Source organism: Crotalus tigris, unplaced genomic scaffold (genome assembly GCF_016545835.1).
Source record: "Crotalus tigris isolate CLP2741 ecotype Arizona unplaced genomic scaffold, ASM1654583v1 scf7180000023589.2044511, whole genome shotgun sequence".
NCBI lineage: Eukaryota > Metazoa > Chordata > Lepidosauria > Squamata > Viperidae > Crotalus > Crotalus tigris.
Window position 1 is genome coordinate 602584 of NW_024100062.1, and position 27996 is coordinate 630579.

At 38.4% G+C, this 27996-nt stretch overlaps 1 protein-coding gene across 3 annotated transcripts in view; it reads right to left on the reverse strand.

The window, feature by feature from the left end:
- Positions 1–27996, reverse strand: part of ADAMTSL1 (ADAMTS like 1) — a 495749-nt gene that overhangs the window by 214521 nt on the left and 253232 nt on the right. For all 3 annotated transcript variants that reach the window (XM_039319408.1, XM_039319407.1, XM_039319410.1), the window contains one exon: positions 8773–8900. In XM_039319408.1, coding sequence (XP_039175342.1) covers positions 8773–8900 — 128 coding nt within the window. The remainder of the gene's footprint in view (positions 1–8772; positions 8901–27996) is intronic.

The following is a 27996-nucleotide window of genomic DNA, read 5'->3' on the forward strand; positions in this document are numbered from 1 at the left end:
ACTGCTTTGGACAGGAAGGCGATGCAGAGAATGGTGAGGATGGCAGAAAAGATTATTGGTAGTTCACTCCCTTCTATTCAGGACATAGCATATAAGCGATGCCTGAGGAAGGTCGACAGTATTGTTTGGGATGCTACACATCCTCTTCACAACCTGTTTTCCTTGCTACTTTCTGGGAGGGGGCTTCATGGTATCTGAAGCAGAACATCTAGATTCAATCACAGTTTTGTTCCATATAGCATTAACCTTGTGAATTCTCAAGCTTCTTCTTTCCACTATGTATTCAAAACAGAAAGTGATTAATACATATACATGTATATATATGTATGGGCGTAGGTATATATATATATGTGTGTGTGTGTGTGTGTGTGTGTAGCATGTGTATATGTGTGTTATGTATGGGTATGGGGAGATATATACTTTCTTTTGAGAGCAGGCAACAGAAATTGATTTTAATGTGTGCCAGTATGCTCACAATAAAAAATGACAATAAATCTTGTCTTGTCTTCCTCTCATCTTGCCTTGCCTTGCCTTATCTTATCTATCATGTTTCGTTTGCACACTAATATCAATTATAGATGTACAATGACATTAGGTTTTTCTCCTTAAAAACAAGTGTACTACAGATCTGAGGTCCTATTTCCCTTAAAAAGAATGTTTTGAAAATGTACATTAAGTGCATGATTAGTAAATATGCACATAAGAGAATGATTCTTTTCCATGAAATGGTTAGTAAAACTATTAGATAAAACTTCAATTTCTGACAGTGTGCATTATGTAATGACAGCTATTTTTAGATACACGGTTTTTTTAAAATTCGATATAGAAAAGGAAATATACCTTTTGCCCAAAAATAATCAACAAAAGATGCCTTGTAAAATAAAACGTTAAACCATGGCATGCTTCTATTGCTCCCACCAAAAGCAAAATAATGAGTTATTCTATCCTTATGAAATGGAGAGGCATGCTTCAATTTCATAGCACATTACACAACGGGCAGAAGGAATTGAAGAAGCAAGGGTAACATATATATTGCATGTATTATATATAACATAATGATTTGGGGTTTTCAGTTGCAAAATCATTTCCCAGTCAAGACAAGGGAACTTAAATTTGAGTACCATGAAAATACAGAACAAATGAAATCATGTTTAATCATGATCAGCCACAATTTGCAAAGAGAATAAAACTTGACAGGGAAGGATGATGACAAAAGTGAACAGTCTCACAGGGTGCCAAGTAAAACAAAAAATGGGCTCAAGCCTGGAATGAAAACCACTCTGGATTCCATAGATCATCCTAAGATAGGTCACTAGTCCAATACTGCTAAACTCTAATTCTTGGAATATATATTAAAAATGTTAGGCCAAATGAAAGGAGGGGGTCAGGTGAATGCTATGTTATAGCTGTTTAAATACAAGGGAGGTTAACTTTATTTATAAGATGTAAAGAACAGGATGAATGAAAAATATTTGGAGACAAAATATATAGATATGGGTTTTCATTTATTGATCATTCAAATTAATAGCAATATACTGAGAATTTAAAAAGTACAGTATAGTCTCAATGTACATTAACTGTACAGCAAACAGCCTTGCTCCCTTGCAGGTTTAGATATATTCATTATATAAATATATATTACTGTATCAGGGAGTCAAAAATCCATTTAGAACGGGTGCAAAGCATTCAGGTTTTTCATCCCTTGTTGCCACCTAGTGGATGTTGGCAGCTCTGACCTAGTAGCATTGCCACACAATGCTCTAAATGTAGCTTATGGTCTACTCTATTCCTTTGAATGCAACAGTCATCGGAATAACATATCTAACCTCCAACCCTATTTCTAATGGATGTCTTTGCTAATGCAAGCTAGTTAGAAGAAAGCAAGGAATATTCTCATGTGTTTTTGAGCAGAACAGGTAACGTAAGGCTGATGGGAGAGATGCATTTTCAAATTTGAAAATTCTGTTAATGTAAACTTACAAGTTAATGCTGCTGAGTATGCTTCTTGTCTACACAGCCTTGCAAGGCTGGCATTAACCTTGCAAGTCTAAAACTATATCTCCCCCCCCCCCTTCACCTTTATACGGATAGTCCTTGACTGATGACTATAATTGAGCCTGCCAATGACGGTCATAAAGTAGATAATCAGATGATTGGGTGCAATTTTACAACTTTTTTTTTTTTTTTAACATTATGTTGCAGTTGTTAAGCAAACCCTGCCATCATTAAGAGAACCTATTGTTCGCTGTGGAGCATATTTTTTTTCCCTGGAAACTGGAAGTAAACACCAGTTTCTAGAACAAATGTGGTAAATTGTGGTGATGTGATTGCAGGGCACTGCATGCAGTTGTTAATGTGGGCCGGTTGCTGAGTGCTTAAATGTGGTCGTGTGACCATGGGGAAGGGCAAATGTAACTTTTGAACCAAGTTGAAAGTCGCTTTGGGGAGGGGCATTGTAACTCTGAATGGTTGTTAAGCAATCAGTTGTATGTTGAGGACTACCAATAGTCCAACAAATTAGGGAGGGTCTCTTCTGAGACGTTTGCCAACCCCCCCCCCCATTCCTCCTGTGGACTCAACTGCTGCTTATCTGACCATTGTCTTGTCTTCCAAGATCATTCACACATATCATTACTCTTGTAGGGTGAATTTGCAATGGGATATAACTGACTCATGGCTGACGTCTATTTTTGCCCTAGAAGAGGTTGCTATCCTGTTCTGATGATACAACAACTAGATAGGAGAGATAAACTCTAGCACCAAATTCTCTGGTGGAGCACATAAAGTAGATTTTCCAAAGAGACAGTGGAACTGGCTGATAACAAAACAACCGTTGTATTTGACCTGAATAGCTCAAGGAATAGGATTAGTAAGATCTGGCAGCTGACATTTGGAAAATAAATTACTTGCATTTATTCAGCTGCTTAGCTGTGCACTGATGTTTAGAAGACAGGCATATATGCTTTGCATAGCTTCAAAGCTGACACAATGAGACTGTATGCGCCTTGCGCTTAATGTTCTGGAAGGCATCATACACAAATTGAAAAGGCATAATACACTGTGAACATTCCTCAATGGAGGAAAAATATTTATCTTTGGTTTGTGGTGTGGTCTGTTCCATAGTGTTCAACTGGTGTGCCAACTCTTCATTTATCAAACTCACAACCCCAAATCTAGCATTATTCTTTATTTCATTTGTTACAGAATTATGTGTGGTACACATAATTCTCTGACATATGACACATGTCTGTAAAATAATAAGCTGCATTGAAGAAACTCAACCACTAACCCAAAGCACAGATAGTCCTGTTTTTAAATTTTAAAGCTATCATATATTTAAGCTTATATCTAAACCCTTTGAGTGGATTTCTTTCCTTTTCAGTTTCAACTGCATATTCAGCAACACACACACACACACGCACACACACGCACACAATCACCATTTAGTAGTCCTTTACATTCATAATTGTATCTAGATAAGGGAAAAAAATGTTAGACCCTTATTGCTGTGCTAATTCAAGGTCAGAGTTTACTATTTAAATATATATTTGTACTGGCTAACAGAATCACACATTATAATCCTCTCTCAATCTATGAACTGGCAAAAGTTCACTTTAGGGTTTTTTTTAATTCAAAGAAAATTGGCTCAGTATGCACGTTGAGTAATCTTATTTTGTCAGACATTTCTACTTACCATGTATGCATTTTTTACATAGCACGCTCTTTTTCTGGTGCGATCATAAATACCAGAGGAAAAAACTAATGACTGATAAATTGTGTCAAAAAAACCCTCTATAGATACTTTTACACATGTTTTCTAACTATTTATGAAACCATTTAAAGCATGATCTATTAATATGTAATACAAGTTATATTTTGTAATAACCACAGTTGGGACTCTAAAGTATCCTGAACGTTCTCTACATTGCTTTTACTGCTACTGCCATTATTTTTTTAAAAAACTCTTGAGTTATATCCAAATAGCACTACAGGTTTATGACCGTTTATTAGCAACCTGTTGCACACCCCCCCCATGATCACATGATCTCAAATTGGGGGCTTGGCAACCAGCTCACATTTACAATCAGTAGACAAAGGAGTGTGACCTTTGTTTTTGATTTCTGGCAAAAAAAAAAAAAATGCCCATTCAGATAAATGGGTTAACATGGATGACCGCGGATTTGCTTAAGGATAGTGGTGATTTACTTAATGACTATCATAACATTTGGTTGTAAAATCTGGTCCAACTCAACTTATGACTGCAATGACTTACAACGGAAATTCCAGTTCCCATTGTAGCTGTAAATCAAGGGCTACCTATAATGCTAGTGTAGTGGCCCAAATCACAACTTGGTTGTAGATATGTACAGGACGTCCTTGATTTACAACCATTCATTCAGTGACCACTGAAAGTTACAATGGCACTAAAGTGACATGAGACAGTTTCTTTACACTTGGACTGTTACAGGATCCCCATGGTCACGTGATCAAAATTTGGACACTTGGCAACTGGTTAGAATTTATGACGGCTGCAGTGTCCCAGGGGATCATGTGATCACCTTTCATGACTTTCTGACAAGCAAACTCAGTGGGGAAGCCATATTCACTTAACAACCGTGTTAGTAACTTAACAACTGCTGTGATTTACTTGACAACTGTGGCAGGATAGGTTGTAAAGTGGGGCAGAACTCATGACCGTCTCCCTTAGCAATAGAAATTTTGGCTGAATTACGGTTGTAAATCGAGGACTATCTGTAAGGCCAAATCAGTTTCCATTTCAGTACTGAACTCTATGGAGGCTATTCTTATATAATCCCAGATGCTGCTGTGGCTTGATTAGGGGTAATGCTACCCCTTCTCTCAAAGAGATGTCCTGTTCAGCCCATCATCGTTGCCAGCATATTTTGAGGCTAAAATGCCCTTATTTTCAGAATTGGGTCTCCTCTGTCATCGGCACAGGCATAACATCTCTTGAAGCTGTCCTAGGTGCCTGATTGCATGTTGCCTCTGCAGGCTTGACAGTTTTTCTGGTCAGCCTCTGCTTCAAAGAATTCTGATGAAACTTGAACATTTTCCCCCCGGTATGCTTGGTTCGGTTTCCATTCCATCAATCGGGCCACCTCAGGAAAGGATTGGTGGTTCAGGATGGTTCATGTTTGCTTCGAGAGACTGTTTTGGCCACTGACCTCGTCATTAGGCAGGTAAGTCATAGGCTCTCTGTTGAGCCCTTAATAAACTCATTTTTTTTTAACATTAAAAATTAAAAGTCATTTAATTAAAACCATTAAAACGATGTTAAGGCAATTCGATCCTTTCTTTCTTTCAACGTTAATTCTGAATTACGCAAGTACATTGCCTTCTCATTGAAGCAGGGTTGGTCAGTAAAGGAAAGAATTGGCCTGGGCAGTTGGATTTTCTGACTTTCTATTGTATGTGCAACATTGGAATCATTTTTAAACCTCTGCCAACTATTTCCAACCATATGTACAGAGAGAGAGAGAATTACAGGCTGTGTAGAGAAGACCTCCAGTTTGTCGAAAGACCCTCCTCCCTTCCAGCAGCCCTTGCGCAGACACAGGAAAATCATAGAAGGTATGTGAAGCAGTTTTAGAAGGCGGCAGCCATTGGAAGTAGCCTTTTTTTGTGTTTGGGAAAAGACTGGCAGCAGGAACAGATGGGAACTATGGGGGAAATGTCTTCAGCTTGGTATCTATAAGTCTTAGCAACCTGCTTTCTTTTGAAACACAAGCAGACACTGAAGTCTGAAGGATTCTTCCCACTTTTTCTGCCTTTCTCTTCATTCCCATAGAAGATTCATACAGGTAGTCCTCGATTTACGTCAGTTCCTTTAGTGACTGTTTGAAGTTACAATGGCGCTGGGAAAAAAAGGGCTTACAACTGGTCCTTACATTTATGACAGTCACAGCATTCCGAGTCATGTGATCCAACTCTGGGCTACTTGACAACCGTCATGTATTTATGAGAGCTTGTTGTGATTCCATGCCAGCCTGTGCTCCCAACAGCTGAGTCTGAGGAATCTGAGGAGGAGGTGGAGGAGGCATTTGAAGGGCCATCAGGGGTAGAGGGAGGCTCTGATGAATTACAGGACTCACGGTTTGATGCAGAGCCTGGGCCCTCCAGTCGTGTTCCTGATGAAGCTCAGCTGTATGAGGAGAATGAGTCAGACTCAGAGGACTCACACCTGATGGACATGCTAATTGATGGATGCACACGTCGTCAATTAGCGAGAGTAAATCAGCAGCAGTCAATACAGCAACTCCAGGGTAAAAGGAGAAGGCACTGAGAGGCAATGCCTTGGGACTGCTGTATAAAAAGAGGAGGTGTGGGCGGTGCTGGTTGCTGAAGGCAACCGTTTGCAAAATACTTCTTGGAATCCTGGTCTGTTCGTCTTGCTTGTGACTACTCTTCTGTTTGCATCGTGTTTCCTGTGGACTATTTCCTTCATTTGGACTGAGTTTTGCTGTTTGTGCTTTGGACTATTTGGTAGGTTTGTCACACATATTAAAAGGGGTTTGCTTTGTTTTAAAGTCTCCAGCCTATTTTATCAACAGGGGTTTGGTCCTTGTGCCTTTAAGAAGGATGGCTATAGGCTGGGATAAAACAGAGCTGCAGCATCCCGAGATCATGTGATCGCCCCTTGCAACTTTCCTAGATGGCTTCTGACAAGCAAAGTCAATGGGGGGGGGAAGTTGGATTGGCTGATTGCATTTAACAACTGCAGTGGTTCACTTAACAACCATGACAAAAAAGGTGATAGAATTGGGTGTGGTTCACTTAGCAATGAAAATTCTGGTCCCGGTTGAGGTTGTAAGTTGAGGTCTTGTTTGTACAAAGCTGGCAAGATTATGAGAATGGAGGAACAATAAAGCCACCAGTTAAGCTTGAATAATGGAGAGTACACACTCATGTACATGTTATTTCCTTTGCAAAAAAAATACAGAGTTTGTCTGTGGTGCTTCTTTTTTTCAGGAGGCAAATCAAGTCCTCTTATTGATTTTGAAGTTCTCCTTCCTGGAAATGAAGTAACTTTTTTTGAAATCAAGAGTGACTGGGGCTTCTCACTCTCTCTTATTAGACTGCATGAGTTATTAATGCAAGCATGCCAGCCTCGTACAAAATAGACCTTTCCCTCCTTGCATATTGTTGGCTTATCAGCACAGGCACCATCACATCAGTACAGATTTGATTACTTAGCTATCCATTTCAGAATCAGGAAACACTTTTTCTACAGTAACGTTGTCCATTGCTCATTTTTTTTAAAAAATATTCTTTTTATTTACGAGTTTTTTTTTAAGAATTGGAAAATTAGCTTGTAATGTTGCATTTCAACAACTTATTTTTTTTTACCCGTTCCTGATTTCCCCCCCTCCTGTAAATACAAATTTCTGGCTCAAAACATTGTTTTCACTATGCAGGGCAGTGGTTAGGATCACTTGGCCAAATGTGAGGATTTTTTCTTCTCTGCAACAATAAGTTATGGTAAGAGAATATTTACAAGAGAGGAGTGCGGATAGAACACATTTAGGAGAGGTAGGGAAGAATGGGTTACATGCTAATTTTAATTAGCATTAGCTGTCATTTTATTTATTGAATTTGGTTTAGACATCACCAAACTCTAGAGTGACTCTGGACACTCACAGATACCTCTAGGATCTATCTGTACAAGTTTCAGTTTAGTTCTTTCCCTTTGCTCCATTAATTCCACTAACCGCTGCCCAAATTTTAGGGAGGAAACATTTAATAATCATCTCAACCCAACACATGTCAGCTATTGATTACTGCCTAGTTCAGGGGTAAGCAACCTTGGCTCTTTTATGACTCGTGGACTTCAACTCCCAGAATTCCTGAGCCAGCCATGCTGGCTCAGGAATTTGGGGAGTTAAAGTCCACGAGTCACAAAAGAGCCAAGGTTGCCTACCCTGGCCTAGTTTTATCCTGGCTGTACTTTGTAACTGAAGGAAACTCATTTGTAAAAATGGAACTCCGTAGATCATTGAAAATATGAATTTGCATACATTAATGGATGGATACTTGGCTGAAAATACCCAAATACAATATAGGAACTCCCCGGCTTACAACCATTTGTTTACCAGCGGAAAAAAGTGACAGATTTTTGCACTTATGACTGTTGTAGCTTCTCTATGCTTACACGATCAAAATCTAGACGCTTGATAACCAGTCTGCATTTACTGCAATGTCCTGGAGTCATATGATCGCCATTTGTGACCTTCCCATCTACAGTAGTTTCCAACAACCAAAGTTGGACGGGAGGGGAAATGGATTTGCTTAATGACCACAACCTACTTAAACAACTGCAGTAATTAGCTTAGCAACTGTGGCCAGAAACTGTGGTTGTAGAATCAGATCTGAGTGGCTTAACAAGCACTGTATTGAACAGTGGAAATTCTAGTCCCAGTTGTGGTTGTAAATCAAGGACTACCCATAATCTCTTTTGATAGTAGACCTCCCAACTGACAAAATAATTCCGGGTGCAAAAAACTAGAAGTTTTTCCTCAAATTTAGCACAAGTGGGGAAGATTATCATTTTGGATGGGAGATGGTTTACGAATGCTGTGTAGGAAATGTTTATAACACTGCACATTTTTAATGCATTATATAATTGTGCGTTAAGCCATCCAGCTTGCTGGATGGTTGCTGAAAGAAATACCATCTTCTAAGTTTAAGCTAGTTCTTTTCTACCGCAAGACGCATCTTACAGGATGCAGGTTCAAAAAATGTTTGACTACTTACTTGCTACTTAAGCAGCGCCTCAAGGAGTATGAAGCACCTCCGCCACAAGTACGAGAGCATTCACTCCATGAGCCCCAGGCATCCCAGAGACTGTCCCGATCCTCTTCAGATCGAGCAGTTCGAGAACTCTAGAAGAGAACAGAAGACAGCATGAAGGGAAGGTAATTTGGCCTACATTCAAAATAGTTAAAACTCTGCCTGCTTACTGCTATATACTCACTTAACAAATGTCTCACTTCACAACAGAAAATTTGAGCTCAGCCGTGGTCGTGAGGCAAGGACGACCTGTATATAAACATTTGCATTCTGTATATGTTTCCATTTTTGCATATTGTGGAATAGATTATTAATATATATAAAAAAATGCAGCATGAACATTATGCATGCGTAGGTCCCACCTTACAGATCAGAATCCATCTGCCTCATATAGGCCAAGGTACCAACCTCAATTCTTGAACCCTGAACCTAAGTATACTTCTACTTACTGCAGCTCAGTATTCATTTACAGGTGATCCTCATTTAACGACCACTCATTCAGTGACCATTCAAACTTACAACAGTTATATCATACTAATATTGGTTGCTCTGTTCCCTAAGTCACATGATCAGAATCCAGTTTCTTAGCACCTGGCTCACAATTACGATATATACTATGGTCACATGGTCATCATTTGTGACTTTCTCAGCTTCCTACAAGCAAAGTCAATAGGGAAGCCAGCAGAAAGTCACAAATGGCGGCCATATGCCATTCTCACTTAATGAAATCACCCAGGCAGATTTGCTTAATGGAGGCAACTTACATTGCTAAGTGATATGGTCACATGATGTCACACTTTATGACTGTGTTGTTTAGCGATGGAAATTCCGATCCCAATTGCCATCGCTAACCTGTACTGGGTGCTTCCTGGAAATGCAAGAAGGAAAGAATGGCTGACAGGATACCTGAATTAGATGCAAAATTGGGCACAGTTAGGGCAGTGACGTTTGTCAGCATACTTTTCTGATTCCTCAAGGGCAGAAACTAAACACCTCAGTGTAACTGTGGAGAAGCAAACGTTTGTTTGTATATTTTATTAAACCAGGAAAAATAAGGCGGCGCGGGGGGAGAACTCAGAGATGCAAATGCCAGGCACCATGTCTTGCATTTCAGAGGTCAATATTGGGCACTAGGCCAGCAACTGTACTAAGTTAATCTTGACTTCTGTGAAAAGAAGTCTATTCTATTCTAGCTAAGCACCTTTTTTCCCCCACTTCTAAACATTACTTCATGGGATCTGATTTGAACTTTTTTGCTAAAACCCTCCCAAAAGGGGAAAAAAAACCCTCTTCAGTTGCAAACTTTAAAAAAATCAATGAAACATAAACACTTATATAAATAAGAAACAAAAGTATATCTATAAAATATATTGAATGACAAGCGACGAGGCTCGCAGATAAACACAAGACAAAGATGACTGATATGAAACATCAGAACTGCTTCTTCTGAAAGTGAACAGTACACAGTAACCAAGCTACTGATCGGATGATTCCAGGGTTCTCCAAGAGCTTAAACCATGGCTTTTGTATGGTGACATACAAATTACCACTACTAAAACTCTTGCTCAAAATATATGAAGTTTGGCCAAGGACTTCGGTGTTGAATGTAGTTATTCACAAGCAAGAAAAGGTGGGGCAGAGAAAAGTGGGGGAAGGGGGCCTGCCGACTGGCACCATGAACAGTTTTCTATAATCTGCTCAGGAAAGCCTTTGAACGTATCACAGAGCCAGATCCAAACCCTCAACATCTAACAACAGCTGGGCACTGTGCCTGGGGCCCACTCTCTTTAATGTCCTTTATCAAATAAGACCCACCAATGTGGCTGTTGAGAGTCATTAACATTAGGGCTGACAGTTGTTTGTACTATGAAGGAAGGAAGCAAGAGTTTATTTATTAGTCATGCTAAGGGAATGCAAAAATATAGACTATTACTTTTTTCCCCCCTTTTAAAATCTAACGACATTTAGTTACAAACACCTATATGATCCAGCAGAACAACATTTTCCCATAGGTGAAAATGGTGGATGGCTTGTCTGGCTCAAGAACAGCCATCCGCTGTTTGTTCTGAGCTGACTGTATCATCTTCAAATTACAGTTAGATGCAACCTGCCAGCCCACAGTTGCCGTAGGCTTGTTTACAAGGATCCCTATGGCTAGGACTCAAGGGTAGGCAACCTTGGCTCTTTTATGACTCGTGGACTTCAACTGGCTCAGGAATTCTGGGAGTTGAAGTCCACGAGTCATAAAAGAGTCAAGGTTGCCTACCCCGGGACACGTTTAGCTTAAAAACAGATTTAATATATAGCCATGCTTTCCAAGAAATTCAGCAACTATACATTTATTTTTGAAAAGTATTTATTTTCCATGAGTTTCAAACAACATATATAGCATTTCCTCTTCTCATTTTTTTCCTCCATGGTAACATCCTATAAGGTTGTTCAAGTTGTACCTAGTCATGAATAAGCTTAACCACTTTTTCTATCCCTGCTCCATCCGTTTGGGTCTTTGGAACTATAAAATATATCCAAGGGGTTGCCAACTTCTGCTATGGAAGTGGCTGTTGTTAGTCCTTGGTTAGCAAGATCACTGGCCTGATACGATGGTGATACATCAACTGTTTAAACAGCCATTTTATGCACTGATAGCATTTTGTTTCCAGATGCATTATTATCATCCTGCTGCTTCAACAGGCATGAGACCAAGGGGAAAGTTACTGGATTTTTTTTTCCTGAAATCACTCAAGGAGGATTTACATGGTATGTTACATGAAGAATGCAGGATGTTGAGAATAAATAGTAATGTGCACAATGTTTTTTGCATTCAGCATTTGAAGTTTGAAGAACTGTGTTTATAGAGTTTGAAACAGGTGTTCTGGCTACTCTGCAAATGGTTCAAAATCAAAACAATCCTCTTCCAAACTTGAAACACCTGATACAGATTCAAAACAGGAGTTTCAAACCGGAATGGTTCTGGAACGGTCTGAGCACTGGAATACCTGGGAAGGTCTAAGAAACCCATTTCAAATTTGAAACAACTTTTCAAACTTGAAGGGGATGTTTTGAATTGAAAATGTTTTTATTTTATTTTTATATATTTATTAACTTTTTTATGCCACTCATTTCCCATATAAAGTTTTACATACCTGCAGCCCTCCAGTTTGGATTCTTCTTTGAAAATTTACCTATGTCTTACTTTTCCCCAGTGGTGGGATTCAGATATGGGAACAACCAGTTCTCTGTGTGGTTGCCACTTCCGGAAGTCCATTCTGGGCCTGGGCAACAAAAAATTAGCTACCAGTTCTGCCGAACTGGTGCGAACTGGCTGAATCTCACCACTGCTTTCCCCTCAAGAGCTACTGATCTGCTGTTAAATACAGCTGGATGAAAACTGATACTGCTACCCAAGTAGGCGATTTGGAAATTAAGGAGCATGTAGACCAGACATGTCAAATTCGTGACATCACATGACTTCGTGCAACGTATCGGGAGAGTTTTGCCATTGCCGGCAATGGGGTGGGCATGGCTTCTGGATGATGCGTCCGGACCGTGGGCTGGCAATTTGATACCCCTGATGTAGACTTTATTTACTTGTTCTCTATTAATAGAATATTGGAAATAAGGGAAATTGATATACAAAGTAATGCTGCTAAATATTTGTCTTGCATTATTTTCAGCATTCATTGCAAGAAGTGAACCAAGACAATCTACATATAAACCCACTTAGTGAAATAGTGGTCTATTATTGGAAGTGCCATATTGAGAAAATGGAATAGATGTAAACCCAGATTGAGCCCCCAAAATACCTTTATGGATCTCAAGAAGCATTTTATGGAAAAGAAACAACAAGTAAGAAGAAATGGTTAACTTATCAAATGTTTTTAGAACAAGAGCATGGAAAATATAAGATGAAATCAGAAGAACAACTGGCTGCAGAGGGATTTAGCTTTTGATGGTTTTCATATGTACAATTAAGAGAAAGACTTAAGGAAGATAATAGGACATTTGGAATTAGCAGCAGAAGACAATATTTGAAGTTGAACTGTGTACAGATGATGAATGTGTAATGGCTAAAATGCATTAATATTTTACTGAAATTCGAAACAGAAGAAGAACAAATGAAAGAGTGTATAATAACATGGGCTAAGAATTTTGGACATATATTGATGGCACAGTGGGAAAATATGTGGAAACTGAAACTTACATTATGATATAACTTAAATGAGAATTTTTATAAGATAATGTACTATTGGTAGAAGACTCCAGGAAAATTATCTAGAAACTATTTATGTTGGAAATGTGATGGGTCATTTTATCATGCCTGGCATACTTGTAAAAAAAAGGAAGAAAATGTTGGATTCAAATTCACAAAACGATACAGAGAATTTTAAAAAAATAATGTTCAACGTATTCTTATTTTTAACTTCAGATCTTTAGTTCTTTTATTCTGTTGAAAGTCTCTTTAACAAAAATTATTTAAACCCCCCACCCCCATGAAACAGAATTGTCAAAAATACATGTATGTTTTCCATTTTCTCTCTCTCTCTCTTTTATAGACACGAACAGAGAGATTCTACCTCAGCAGCTGCAAACTCTTTTGGATAGCGGTACAATTTAAACAAGCTTTGAAGACCGGCATGGAGTGGTATATAATGTATAGCTTCCATCTACTCCTTTATGTTTCTTTCAAATAAAATTATTCTGAAGAAAGATGGAGGCATACCTTGCGCATGTGTCTCTCTCCATGTAATCTGTATTTTGATTATATTTATTTGTTTGTTTGCTTGTTTATATTTCATATTTCTTACTGCCCATCTCCCTCAGAGAGGAGCTCTTCTGATGTCTTCTGCTGTATTCTACCCCGCTTTACTGAGAGTGAATGCAAATCTGTAGCTGGCACGGTTTGCTTATGTGAAACCACTCTCTAATGGTGTGCTAACGTTTCATTCCTGCAACCCCACACATTTCCCAGCTACGGAAAGGCCTGGTTTTCCAATTTCCTACATTTTCACTTTCGAACGTACAGCACTGTGAGAGAGGAATGAATTGCTTGCAAATCACGCCGTAGATAACCACATGGTACATCTGAAGGAAATATTGTGGGCAGATTAAATTAAACAGTACAAGGCTGTTATGGCTCAGCGGAGAAGTTTCTAAAAATGATGCCGCTGCTCTGAGCATGAGGAAGAGAGAGAAATAAAGGTTTCCCGTACCAGCAGTTAACTTAGTATAACTAGACCATCCCTCTTCAATTGATAGAGCTCTGTGAAACAAGCTTGCTTTAAGGGTACAATCAATCTACTCTGGAAAGCTACTGTGGCCAATGGATTCTATGGAGGTCAAAAATGCATCTGAAACAGATGTAGGAGCTTTCCCTTCTCCCCTCCTTCCCTGCCAAAGCATTTCTAAAGACCCGTTTCTAATTTAAATGGATAACAGGATCTCAGTTTAACCACTGTAACATGCAACATTGCATTGTTTGGCTTTGATCCAAGAGTCAGGGGGGAAAAAAAAACCTAGAATGAATTAATCCATGCTACCCAAATGTATCACATCCAATGCATGTATTGTTATGCTCGTTAGACACACTGAATTAAATCCTCTCTTATCTTTATTAAAACGCGACGCGACTTAATTTTGAACCAAATCCCATCATAGGTAGGATAAAGGCAATAATTAAAAGAAATCCAGATAGCAGATCAAATTTTGACCATAGCCAATGCCAACAACTGAACAAGATCACCCAAGCAGCGGCATTTTTATCACCGTGTATGTTTGATTTGAGAGTTGGATGCTAGTATTTCAGACTTCAGCAACTTGCACATTTAGTCATGATTCTTTAAATCTGCAATTTGTATGCAGGTGTTTTCGTATATGAGAGAAAGCATGCTTGGATGTGATAAGGCTTATGATAAGGACAACTTCAAATCAGATAAGGTCCTAGAATATGCAAAGTAATAAGCTAAAACAGCAGCTAAAATAGATACATCTATAGCTTTTACCTCATCCCAAATGCCAAGCCTAAAAACAACTTGATTAGAATGAAGAATCCAAATTTCTGGAAATAAATTTTCACACCCACCCAGAATAAAGCCACGTGCCTGTTATTTGTATTCCAAAATTCATTATAATTGTTCTCTAAGAAACATATGATCTCCATTTGGAATAGGCTCTTTCTTTGAACACAGTAGAATAAACATAATTCAATTCAGGCCATGTTTAATGTTAAGGGAAAGTGATTTTCTCTCCTCTGTTGAAACAACTAGCAATGCCTTAAAGGCCATTTAAAAGATTAGAGGAAAATGTATTTGTTTACTGAGCACCACTTTCATATATATAAACAGCCAACCTGTCCAATCCCTTTTTCTCTGCCTGTTTTTGTTTATTGCTGAATTAACACTTAAGGATTTAAAGTACTATAAACATTTTAGGAGAGAAAATTTAAAAAGGCTTCAAGAAGCAACATACAAATTCTGCCAGGATAGTTACTGTGAAAAGCAGGTCTGAACATTGTGAATTCATATCTGGGGTGAAGACCAAAAATCAGGTACAACTTTCAACAAAAAGCAGTAACATGAAAAAGCCTATCAAAGAATTATTAAAATGCATCGCAATCTATAACTAGGGACCAAAGTACATTTCCATGTTGACGCTTCAAAATTATATCCATATCCCCCTTAGGGCAACTGCAACAGAATAAAATTTGACAACCCTCCTTGTTATTGTTATGCATAGATCACTAGCAAAAAAAAATTATCTTCATCCAACTATTCTATTCTATTCTATTCTATTCTACGCTACGCTACGCAACGCTACGCAACGCTACTCTACTCTACTCTACTCTTCATGATTCCAGACTGCCTATCTCTCTCAAGGGCATCATTAGACAGGAATGCTATGCTTGGTGTATTGAGGTATGCAACAAAATTATAAAACTGATTTAATCAGGCAATATAAACTAAAGAATATTATTATACCTCTCCCTTCATACCAGTGGATGGCAAATCTAGCCAATGCAAATACTTTTTGCAAAATGGACAACGTATCAGTAAACTGTTTGATTAAAGAGTCTTTTGCATAAATTACAGTACAGAGGAAAAACCTTGTTCTTTCCATAAATCAAAGTCAAAGACATGGTTCTAGAATTGAATCACTGTCTCAATCCCTTGCTGGAGCAAGAACTAGCTGACTTTTCTTTCTACATTAAACAGCTAAGGAAGGTAACTAAGGAATCCCAACCTACAGCAAATGAAACACCATGCAAACATTGGAATAGAATTGACATACCTTTTAAAAAGTCATATTCTAAAGTTTGTTCCTCGGATCATGTATTTGAAAACCAATAATGCTCAGACTACTGAACAACTGAATCTATCTCATACTCTATAAGAGAATTCTCAAGTTTTTGTTATACAGATTTACATGGAACAAGAACAATCAAGGATACAGATTGGATTTGGAAGATGCAGTAGCACCCAAGAACATATGGTTAATATCAAATGGATAATGAAAAAAGCAAGCTACTCTCTAAATGTTTATTTCTGCTTTCTTGATTGTACTAGTTATTGACTGTGTAGACTATGGATATCCAACCTTGGCGACTTTAAGACTTGGGGATTTCAATTCCCAGAATTCCACAGCCAGCCATGAATTCTGGCAGTTGAAGTCTACAAGTCTTAAAATTGCCAAATTGGACATTCCTGGTGTAGACCCATAACAAATTAAGAACTTCCCTTAAAAGTATGAGTACTAGGCCACTCCATCTTCTTATGAAGAACGTGTATAATAAGCAACAGTTAGAACTGAATATGGAACTATTGAATGGCTTAAAATAAGGATTTATTATTGATAACTCATCAATTTGTGATTTGTTTTGCTGCTTACCCGTTACATACCAGCACATATATTAGTTGTTTTATTTTTGAATGTCTTCAGTTCAGCCTTAATTCCTGGCAATGTAATGAATGGATCTGATACAGTTTTCTTGACAAGATTTTCCGAAATGGCTTGCAACTGCTTCTCCCTAGGGCTGAGAAAATATGACTGGCTCAAAGCCTTCCAGCTGGCTTTCCTGCCTAAAGGAAAGCTAGAATTCAGATCTCCCTACTCCTAGTCCAGTCCCTTAACCACTAGACCAAAATATCTCTTACACTCTTAATTCCTTATTTCTTACTGATAAGCCAGCAATGGTAAACTAATCTTGGAATGAGTCAAACTACTCTAGTTCTGCTGTCCAATTTTTGAATTGCCTGGATATTTCAATATTCATGAAAAGGCAAGAATGGGAAATTACAGATATGATATTTGACTTAATTCAAAACATCACTCATAAAAATTCTCTCCGTGTTCAAGCAATACAACTGTGACAATAGCTTTTCCAAACCACTTGGAATCTGTCCTATCCTTTTATTGAGCTTTAGTTTCCTGATATACACTTAATCTTTTCTTGACACTTTTAATACTATTCCATACAGCTAAGTTTAGCAAAAGAGGGCATACTACAACTACTTGTTAAAAAACCATGTTAATAGAGTGAATAATATACAGTTTACATGGCAAACAACATTTTTTTTTCTCCAGTGGACAAAGGTTAAGGCAATGCAGGAGAGATTCCATTACTAGTCTCTAGAGCCTTACTAAAAACTTTTGTCTAGGAAATGAAGAAAGCTAGGGTTTTTTTTAAAAGAAATTTAAGACATTTCTGTTTTTAGAAAGGAAATGTTTTGAACAGCACAATTCCTACTACTGTGTTTTTGCAATATTATAAACTATAATGTTTTAAAATTGTTATTATATGAAAAGACACCATTGCATTTATTTTATTTCGTAAATATATAAAGCTGCTCAGCTTGCATTTCACAAGCATAACATAAATGAATAAAGAGGAAATGTCCACTACTATGCATCTGTACAGGAATATATTCATTCCCCCCCCCTCCAGACATATATGGACAAGTCAGTAATATATATCCCAATCTCTGCTTCTCCTGCAATTAAACTCATATATCCCAGCAACTTTTTCCTATGGCCGCAACTGCCTATCATTTGTTGCTGCTAGTAAATAAAATAGTATTTATATTGTCACTGAAATAAAAATATATACAGTACCACAATATGCTCAAATTTTTCATATATTCCCTTCAAATTTACTTTTTTTCTCAGTTTGAAGGCTATTAATATGAAAGCATAAAATGCCTCAAGTGTAACAACTGGGAGTCATTTTAGTTAGCAAATTCAAATTCATCAAAATCCTGAATAAGCAGCCAGAAACAACACACGATTCCCCATGATTCTAAACTGGGAAATACAGCTAAGGCAAGGTCATTGTTCCTTTTAAAAGGAAACAAACAGCTAAATAGCAGTGCATAGCAGGCAATAGATATGACAGTTTTATGACTTCCACAATCTGCATCTGGCACTGAGGTTAACAATTTATAGCAAGAGCTAATAAAAATCAATTAGCATGCTTCTTGGTACATTTAGGGACATTAAAATTGCACATCAAAGAGGAAAAAGGAAAGCAACAATTACAATGAGAAGCTGCAAGCTTGTTTGTTTACAAGTTTACCAAAATAAAAACCACACAGCAGAATGCTAAAAACAACATCCACAGAGTAAATGACACTGCAACATACATTCAATCCGAAGCTTGTGAAAAGACTTTATATGCCTGCAAGCGTCCTAGAGTCACCTCAGCAAGATGGGCAGCATAGAAGTTTACTAATAAATGAATAATAAAAAAGAGATTTGCTACTGACTCTGAATGGCAATAAGATTCAGACCTTTTTCTAAGTCCATCTCTCTCTTGAGAACACTACTTTAGACTATCACATAACAAATAGATGGCAAATGTAACTCTATAAATTTGAAGGGTACATTGACAGATGTTATTCATGGCACAGAGCTACTGATGTCTAGCAAGATAATTTCAGAGCTGTAATTAAGAGAATACTATGGATCTTACCTATACAAACCTTCAAGGTTAAGGTTATATTCACATGAAGTCAAGATAGCTTTATCTGGGCAATAGAGGAGGACCATTATATTCACATGAAGTCAAGATAGCTTTATCTGGGCAATAGGAAAGTAACCTCTCAAATGCCAAGATACTGAATTATATCTAGGGCTGCATTTTTATTTACTGCACAGAAAGTCTCACTGAATTCAGTGTTGGCTTTATGAACTGTTGTAATCATGACTTGTTGAATAAGTCACAATAGCAGGGTCTTCACAAAATACTAAAACCTCATTTAAAAAAAACATAATGGCTTGGAGCATACAATATGTTATGCTAAGACCAAACAAATCACATTATACCGTAGTATAAATATGAAATCAACCAATGGATTTCCCAGCTCCTATCCACTTAGCAGTTCAAAAGCATGCAAATGCGAATAGATAAATAGGTACTACTTCGGTGGGAAGGTAATAACATTCCATGCACCTTAGTGTATAGTAACACTGGCCACATGACCACAGAAGGGTCTTCGGACAATTCTGGCTCCTTTGGCTAAGAATTGGAGATGAGCACTCCCCCCCTAGAGTCAGATATCACTGGATAGGAAAAACCTTTACTTTTATCTTTTTATGAACCGAAACATCTAGTAAGATTGCTTTCTCTTATCAAAAAAAAAAAAAAAAAAAGCAGAAATAGATATTTAAACACTTAACAGGCAGTTTGGAAACAAATAGCTTTTGTTTTCAGTAATTTTTTTTACGATAAATAATAACCATATGCAGGGCTTTTTTTCTCATAGAACACCCAGAACGGAGTTCTGGCACCTTTTTTGGATGGAACCTTGTAGGGTAGGCAAGGCGGGTTGTATGACATGTGTGAGTTCTGGCACCTTTTTTTTTTTTTTTTTTTTAGAAAAAAAGCACTGACCATATGAAGAAAAATCAAAACAAGACAACACATGTGTATTTGTTTGGTAAAAGAAAACAATAAAATTAGAGGCAGAATGATTTGCAAAGTATTAATTGGCTTAGTTAGGGTCTACCGTATCTACACTGAAAACCACTTCCAACAATCTTAACAAGAAAATGGCAGGTATTGGTCAAGGTAGTCACCAGGAGTTGAGACAAATTAATATATAAGTAAAATATATAAGTAAAATTAATATGTAAGTAATATATAAGTAAAATTAATATATAAGTAAAAATAAACCACAACACAGAATCAAATTATTTTGGCATACACAATGCAATGGCATCTTAGTTATCCACATGTCTGTTGAAGCCCCCCCCCATCTTAGCCACTTTCCTAAATGCCATCAAAATGTGATGCAATTCAAATTTCCAAAGGGAGAGGAATCTGACTGCTGGCACATTAGCTCTGATCTTATGTTCTGATTTTGGAGTCAGAATTTGACATCAGATTCTGAAGTCATTGCTCTATACAGAAATGCAGTGCATAAGTGAAATTATTGAGCTGTGTGGATAAAGAGACTAGAACAATGCACATTAATTCAGCTGGCATATGCAAATGCCAGTTGCATACGCAAAATGAGTAGCCATGGGAAAAAAATGTGCATTTTTGGAGACAGCATTGGAAAATCCTTTCCTTTGCACAGCTTTAAACGTAGAAACAGATGGGTAGCTTTAGCATGACAGACATACTTGCACAAAAGGGGAATGACAGAATATAATTTCCTACATACAGCTGCAAAACAAAGACCTTAAGGTTCAGTCTACAAGCTAATTGTAGAAATGGTTATCCTTGACAGCTATAATACAGGGGAAAAAAGGACAGCCCTCGACAACGTGAATGGAAGGTGTTATTGTAGTCAACCAGATTCACATATAAATTGAGGGTAGAGGGAAAATCTTGAAGGGAAAAATACTGTATGCAGAGAAGAGTGATGGAGATGGTGAGGGACTTTGAAACTAAATCTGTGAAGAGTGATTAAAAGAACTGGGTTTGTTTAGCCCAAATAAAACAAAAGCTAAAAGGAGACATGATGGCAGTTTTCAATTATAGGAGGAAGAAGGAGTATTTTATATGTTATTTGTCTTTGGGTACATTTGTGTACATTTTTTTTCTTTATAAAATGGACATGATGGCAATTGGAAAGCAATCTAGGAAGAGATCTTTTTCTTCTTTCTGCAGTCCCAATCCACATGAGGATCGACATAGTTGGTAATTTGTAAATGAGAAATGTATGCATAGCTCTGTGTGTCTATGTCTGTCTGTGCAATGGTGGAGGCTAAAGCCCCTTCTTTCCTAATTACAGTTCCAATTCAGCTCAGTTTCTATGCTGATTATTCCTTAAATTATGTCAAGTTATAAGAATAATGCCATTTGTATTTGGCCTGATAGAATATGATCTGCGCAAAGTGACACAATGTGCTTCAGGAATGAGTAGGAATATGAATCACCATTTCCCTGCATTGTGCTTTTTTTTTTTTTAAAAAAAAAAAATCCACATAGGATCTATGAATACTCTTCTAGGTATCTTTGAGGAAACAACCTATTAATTCAAATGTAACACACCATTCTACAGTAAGTTTGATTTTATTAACCTTTCATTATTTTAGTGTTCCAAAATAAAATTTTATTTTTACAATACATTTAATCTGCATGTTATGTACGTTATAATGCAATCATTTCAATGTGTTTCCAAATGGAGAGCTTATTCATGTGCACAAAAAGGCAACTGATAATTCACTTACCAAGTAGCCAAACGTAAAGGATCCCAGAAATACTTTCTGTTCTCATTCTGCATATTGAACCCCTTGTTTTCCTTCCTGCACCAATCTTGTGCCTTAGTGAAGACCAGTAAAGGAGCAACTGACCTTGACAAAGACTCATGCTGCTGCTTCTTATGGTCCTCTTGCTTGTAATGCCTCCTTATCCGGCAGTGGATCAACACTATTGTAGTTCTCCAGTAATTCAGACTGAATCTGCCATAGTCTACTAATTCTTTTATGGTTGTTTTCAACCCACTGCTTGGGGGTTGCTAGGTCAGGTTCAACTCATCTGGACTAGGAAGAGCAGTTTAAGCAGAAGTTAAATATGGCAGCATCATGGTTCCTTCTCACACTCCCTCTCTCCCATTATACATGTGGTTACAAATGACACAATATAGAAAACAAAAACTTAACTCTGCTTCCCACAGTGAAGAACTGAGTAGCATTTTACCACTATAAGATCAAAGCAGAAGTGACTCAACTCCTGATGGGAGCTCCTATGAGGTTGCCTTGACCCAGCACAATGGGTGTTCTTTCTTTGCCTTCCAGGACTATTCTTTCAACCCTGCAGTTTAGCCTACAGACTTTCGATTTCCTAGTGGTTTCCTACATAGTTTGAATTTGATTAGCTTTTTCCAAAATCAAAAATCTACCTTTATTAATATACAAGTAACTCAAAGTGGCAAACATATATAATACTCCTTCCTCCTCCTATTTTCCCCACAATAATGATTTTGTGTGGGCTGGGCTAAAAGAGACTAACTGGTCCAAAGTCACCCAGCCAGTATGTGTGCCTAATGTGGAACTAAAACTTACAGTCTCCAGGTTTCTAAACCAGCATCTTGACTACTTCACTAAATAGGCTCTGGGATTACGACTTGGTTTATGATTAAGGTCTGTTCTTAGCCTTTGGGTCCCAAACAATCTTACAAAGGAAAAAGGTCAGTGAATGACGGATTGTGTCAGATCTGCTCTGTTTCAGAAGGGTGTGATGGGCCTGGAGGCAACTAAAGCCCACACCTACTGCCTAATTGGAACTTAGCAAAGTTGCAGGACTTTTTCATTTCACCTGCTCTTTATTTAGTAAAGAGTAACTACTTGCAAGTAACTTAGTAAATCTTTCAACGTTCTGAACCTACACCTAGAATAACCTATACTAAAACCTACACTTTTAGAATATGAGGTATCTAATGTTTATAAATATAATGGAAGCTTCCCTGATACTACTGGAGTCACACTAACAACCAATGTTTGAAATACTATGACACGCTGAAAGAGCTTCATGTTCTTCCATGGGGCCAGCTTACTTCTGGCTCACAAAACTTCCCTTTTAAGCATGAGATACATGGGTTTGGTAGCGTCTGGGGGCAGTCTGCTTTCTCATTTATGGGATCTTGCTTTCCCCAATCTCCCACTGCTTGAACTTGGAGATGTGGTAGATTTCACAGCCAACCTAACCTCAACCGTTCTAGTAACTTTCAGTTAAGCTTCATAATTCTTTCTAAAATGCTTTATTTTTCCATTTTATAAACAGCCTTTATCAGCAAACAAGATCTTAATCCTCGGAGTCAGTTGCTAGTTAGTTTAACAGTTCCTCTAAAAACTGTCTCTCTTGATTTCCCTTGCTTTTATAAATAACGAAAATTGAACTTTTGCCTACAGACCCAATTGCAGCTGTATGCTTGGCCAATTCATTCAAAAATTTGAGATGCTGTAAAGCACACCTGGCTGCTAATCTTCAATGTCACATCCCAATCTCTGCATTCAATGGGAATTTATATTTGAATGGATGGGAAATAGCCAAATGTGTGTGACATGTCCTTGGAAGCCCAGCAATATATTCCTATTCTCTTTCTGGCTGGAGTGCGGTGGAGAGCTTTTTGTGCTCCACAACTTGCCATCTCTCAAGGGGCAGGGCATGGACTGAATAACAATTTTTGCACTTGAGTGAGAATTACTTCATCCAGTGCCCTGCCTTTTCTCAGGATTCTCAGGTGTGAAGATGATCACATGGTTGCTTCCAAAATGCTTTGGAGAAAATGAGGAAGGAAAACAGTGAGATACTGCATAGAGGCACCCTAAGGGTTAGAAACATGGGCTAGCCCAGAGGTAGGCAACCTTGGCTCTTTTATGACTCGTGGACTTCAACTCCCAGAATTCCTGAGCCAGCATGGCTGGATGACTCAGGAATTCTGGGAGCTGAAGTCCACGAGTCATAAAAGAGCCAAGGTTGCCTACCCTTGGGCTAGCCATAGGCCAGCTCAAGAGGAACAGATTGCATACTATGACAGAAACGTGCACATTTCGATGGTATGGAGGCATATTAAAACTGTCACTATAGTACAGGTAGTCTTCAAATTACGACCACAATATATATAATGAACACATGGAACATACTCCTACCTTCAGATGGAAGAAATTGTGAGGGGTTGTGACTCGAGCGAATCCTTTGTGGAAAAAGTAGGCTTACTACATATTTTAGCCTTTCAACATTTAAAATATGGCTCTCTTTTGCAAACTGAGTTGTCCCAGGGCACATCTATAAATGAAATATAGGGATTCTAACTGAAAGAATTCTCTCTGTACATCTGAAAATATGTATGAATGTACACAGATAAGAACTGTGGAGATTTGGAGAATTGTAAGTGCTGGAGTGATTATCTACAATGAATCAGAGCTTCTGCAAAAAAAAAAAAAACCTCTGAAATGTCTGTTTATTTAATGTTCTCTTCATCCTATCTTTTCTTCAAGGATCTCATGGCAGTATATAAGCAGCTTAGGCTGGGAGTCAGTGATGGGGTCAAGTCAAACAATGAGTTTAACAGCTTAGTAGTACTTGACCCTGTCTTAATGGATTTGTGTTTTAGTCCTAAAGGCTATAAAAAAGATTGATAAGCAATGCTGAGATGGAAAGGATATTGCCCTCCACTCTCTGCTATATACATATATATGCATGTATATCCCAGAATAAGAAAATAAGTCTTCAGAAACTGATGAACAATGATCCTAGCAGCTGTAGCCACTGTGGCCAATAGAAAAGGGGATTGATTTTAAGCAACATCTGCAGGGTCACAAGTTCCTTGTTCCTAGGCTACAGGAAAAAAAAAAACCTCATCCTGCCCAGAGATAGTAATTTTCCATAGATTGTTAGAATAATTCAATTCTTTGACTTTCAGTCACCATGAACTCACTCCCAGAGCATCTTTCCAGGCTCCCAATTGTAGCACCTAAGTTGTAGCGTGTAAGCAGGAACACGGAAAGGAAAAACTGAAGTCCTTTCCTCAAAGAAACACCCTAAGCTCATCCTGGGAAGCCAGCCATATAGCCTGTACGTCCAAAGCTGGTTCCTCTCTGCAGGGTGTAGGCTGACTCAGCCACTCAGCAATTCTAGCGGGATTCAAAAGAAGTTGTAACACTTTCCTGATTCTTGTAGGAAGAGTAGATTGTAAATCCTGGCCACATTTCATTCCATGAAAATTCAATGGCAAATAGTTCACAAAGATAAATTGTCAGGGATGAATCAGATCTGTCAGTAAATGAAGAGACTCTGATTTTCTCTTTGGGTAGGTACTGGAGGCCTTATCTGGAACTGGGCATCAATTTTTGAGCGGGTTAGTTTGGCTTCATCTTTCCATTTTTAATTTCTCCCATAATTCAAAGCAATGTTATCTCAGGTGCATTATGGGAGACTAAAAAGGGGCTCAATTCTATTTTTCCCTGTTCCATTTGATATGCCAGTGATGGCGAACCTTTTAGACCGAGTGCCCAAACTGCAACCCAAAACATACTTATTTATCGCCGGGTGCCAGGTGGGCATGGCCCATTGGGTGGGCGTGGCTGTGGTGGTCATGGCAAATTGGTTGGGTGTGGCCAAGGTAGGCATAGTCACCTCAGTGTCGCTTGTGGGGAGGGACGCCTATGGGGGTGGGCAGGGTTGGGGGAGATCCAGGGAGTCTCTGGCAGGTGGGGTGGTAGGCAGGAGGCTTATCCTGCAGGGTGAGGTGAGGCAGGGTGGGGGTAACATTGCCGTGGGGCAAGGCAAGGGCTGGGGCGGCTGCTGCTTGACACCATCGGCCCCCGCACACAGAGGCCAGCAAGCGCATGGGGGCCAACGTTGTCCGTTAGCAGCCACAGCCTGCCGGCCCCTCACCGGCACACTCTGGGGTTCTGCAGCCCGCCATCAGCAATTCAAAGAAGCAGTTTCTGAGCTGGACAACCGGCTGACAGCTGAGGAGGTGATGCAGTGGGTCGTGCCCAGGAAAAGGAGAGCATGCAAGGCCAGGAGGGATGGGATGGGGGGGGAGGGAAACCAGCCGTGCCGGAATGCATCTGGCCACGTGTGATTTCGGTGAGTTAGCAGGTGGCTGATTGAAGAGGGACAGTTGCCATTTCTGGAGCATGGTGCGTGTGCCCACAGAGAGGGCTCTGAGTGCCGCCTCTGACACCCATGCCATAGGTTCGCCACCATTGTGATATGCCATGTTAAAAGAGTCTTTCCAATGACTGTTGTGCCAAGCGTCAATAATAAGCTAGAAGTTACGCTGGCTGAGGAATTCTGAGAGTTGATGTCCACAAGTCATAAAAGGGCCAAGTTTGAACACCCCTGTTATAGCAGTTGAAATCATACTTCTGAAGGACATTAGGTTGGAGAAGGATATCTTAGGATGGTAAGATGCAGGTGAAAGTCACCCATTTCTTTGCATATAAGTAGCTTATCTTTGCTCCCTGCAAGCCATAGCTTTGTAGGAATAGCAACCTTTGAAGACACAGCTATACATTGACAAAAGAGAAATAAAATGCCTACACTTTTTGTATGAAACTTAATACTGCACTGACTTTGAGATTATTTTAAATGGGAAAGCTCTGCAGATCTGTATAATTTATTTTCCATTCAGCTAGAGGTTTTCACTACACATCTCTTAACACATACCTAATTTACAATAACAAGCAAAAGGAATCGTTTGCCACATATACACAAGAAAACCACTAATCAATTAACCTCTTAATTTTGCCCTCATTTATAATCTCCTTTTATATCAAAGAAACATACAAATTCTTTAGAGCGATGTTTTTCAAATGGTGTTCCATGGAACCCTTATACTGTAGCTAAAAAAATTCACTGGAATAGAACCAATTTTTATTGTTAAGAATTTTTCTCCTTGATAAGAGATTCTGGGAATATGTTTTTTTTTTTAAATTAACAGATTCTACGGCCTGAAAAAAACTTGAAAAATTCCTGCATTAAGTTCTAATACTTTTTTTAAGAGTTAAATCCACTTCACTACTTAGTATAAATTATGATAGCATTAAAATATAGTGCATAATAACATTTGGCAAGAAAGACGAATGCTTTTATTTTGATGAACAGTGGAGAAGACTACCAAGACATGTTTTGAAGATAGTTAAATCATGCCTGTTTCTCCAGTTTGTCCTCACAGTTAAAAAAGAAGAAGAAGAGGGCACCCTTCCAATTAATATAAAGCAAGAACTGGGCCAGATGTCCATTTCTGAGATGCAATTAAGAAATGCTAAATATTTTTCTGGACAGCAGCTCATCTCTCCACAATCTCCCACAAACAGTCTGTCAGCATTTTATCTGCTAGATTACAACTTATGGATAGGTTTAATATCTTTCATTCATTCATCCATATTATACTTTAAAACTGGTTCTTGCTGGATTAAAATTGACAATTCAAGTATCTTCCAAATATAATAGAATATCAGTGGGGTCCTTGGTGTTCTTTGAGTTTGGTGGTTTTCTTGCAGACATTTCACTACCAAACTAGGTAACATCATCAGTGCTCCTCACGATGTTACCTAGTTTGATAATAAACATCTGCAAGAAAATAACCAAGTTCAGAAAGCACCAAGGGTCCCACAGTTCAATCCTGAGCTACAAATATTCTCTTCTATCAACACAGCATCTTCTCACGATGAAGGCGAATTCATCTCCATGTTGCTGGGAATGAATTGGGGAGAGGAGTGTGACATAAAAAAACTCCAAGGATTTCTGGAAACCATACTCAACTTCTGAGCAATAAATATAAGATATGTAACCATTAGGGGACATACAATACTACATAAATTGAACAGAATAATAGAATAACAGAGTTGGAAGGGATCTTGGAGATATAAGATAAGATGATAAGAAGATAAGATGAGATGAGATGAGATAAGATAAGATTTATTTTCATTTTTTACTATGGGCACACTGGCACACATTAAAAATGAAATTCTGCCTGCTCTCAATAGAAAATATATACATACCCATACACATACATAACATTCATATATATACACACTCACCCATATTTATTTTCTGAGGTTTTCGTGGGTGTTTGTATGTAGGTCTTTGGTTATTCGGGTTTTCTCCCACGTAAAATTGGAAGTGTCTTGGCGACGTTTTGACGAAGTCCCATTCGTCATCTTCAGGCTGGTGTTTTCAACTTCGTGCTTCGAGGAGCAAGGTGTGGTCTTAGCTGTTTCTTCCTTTTAAAAGGA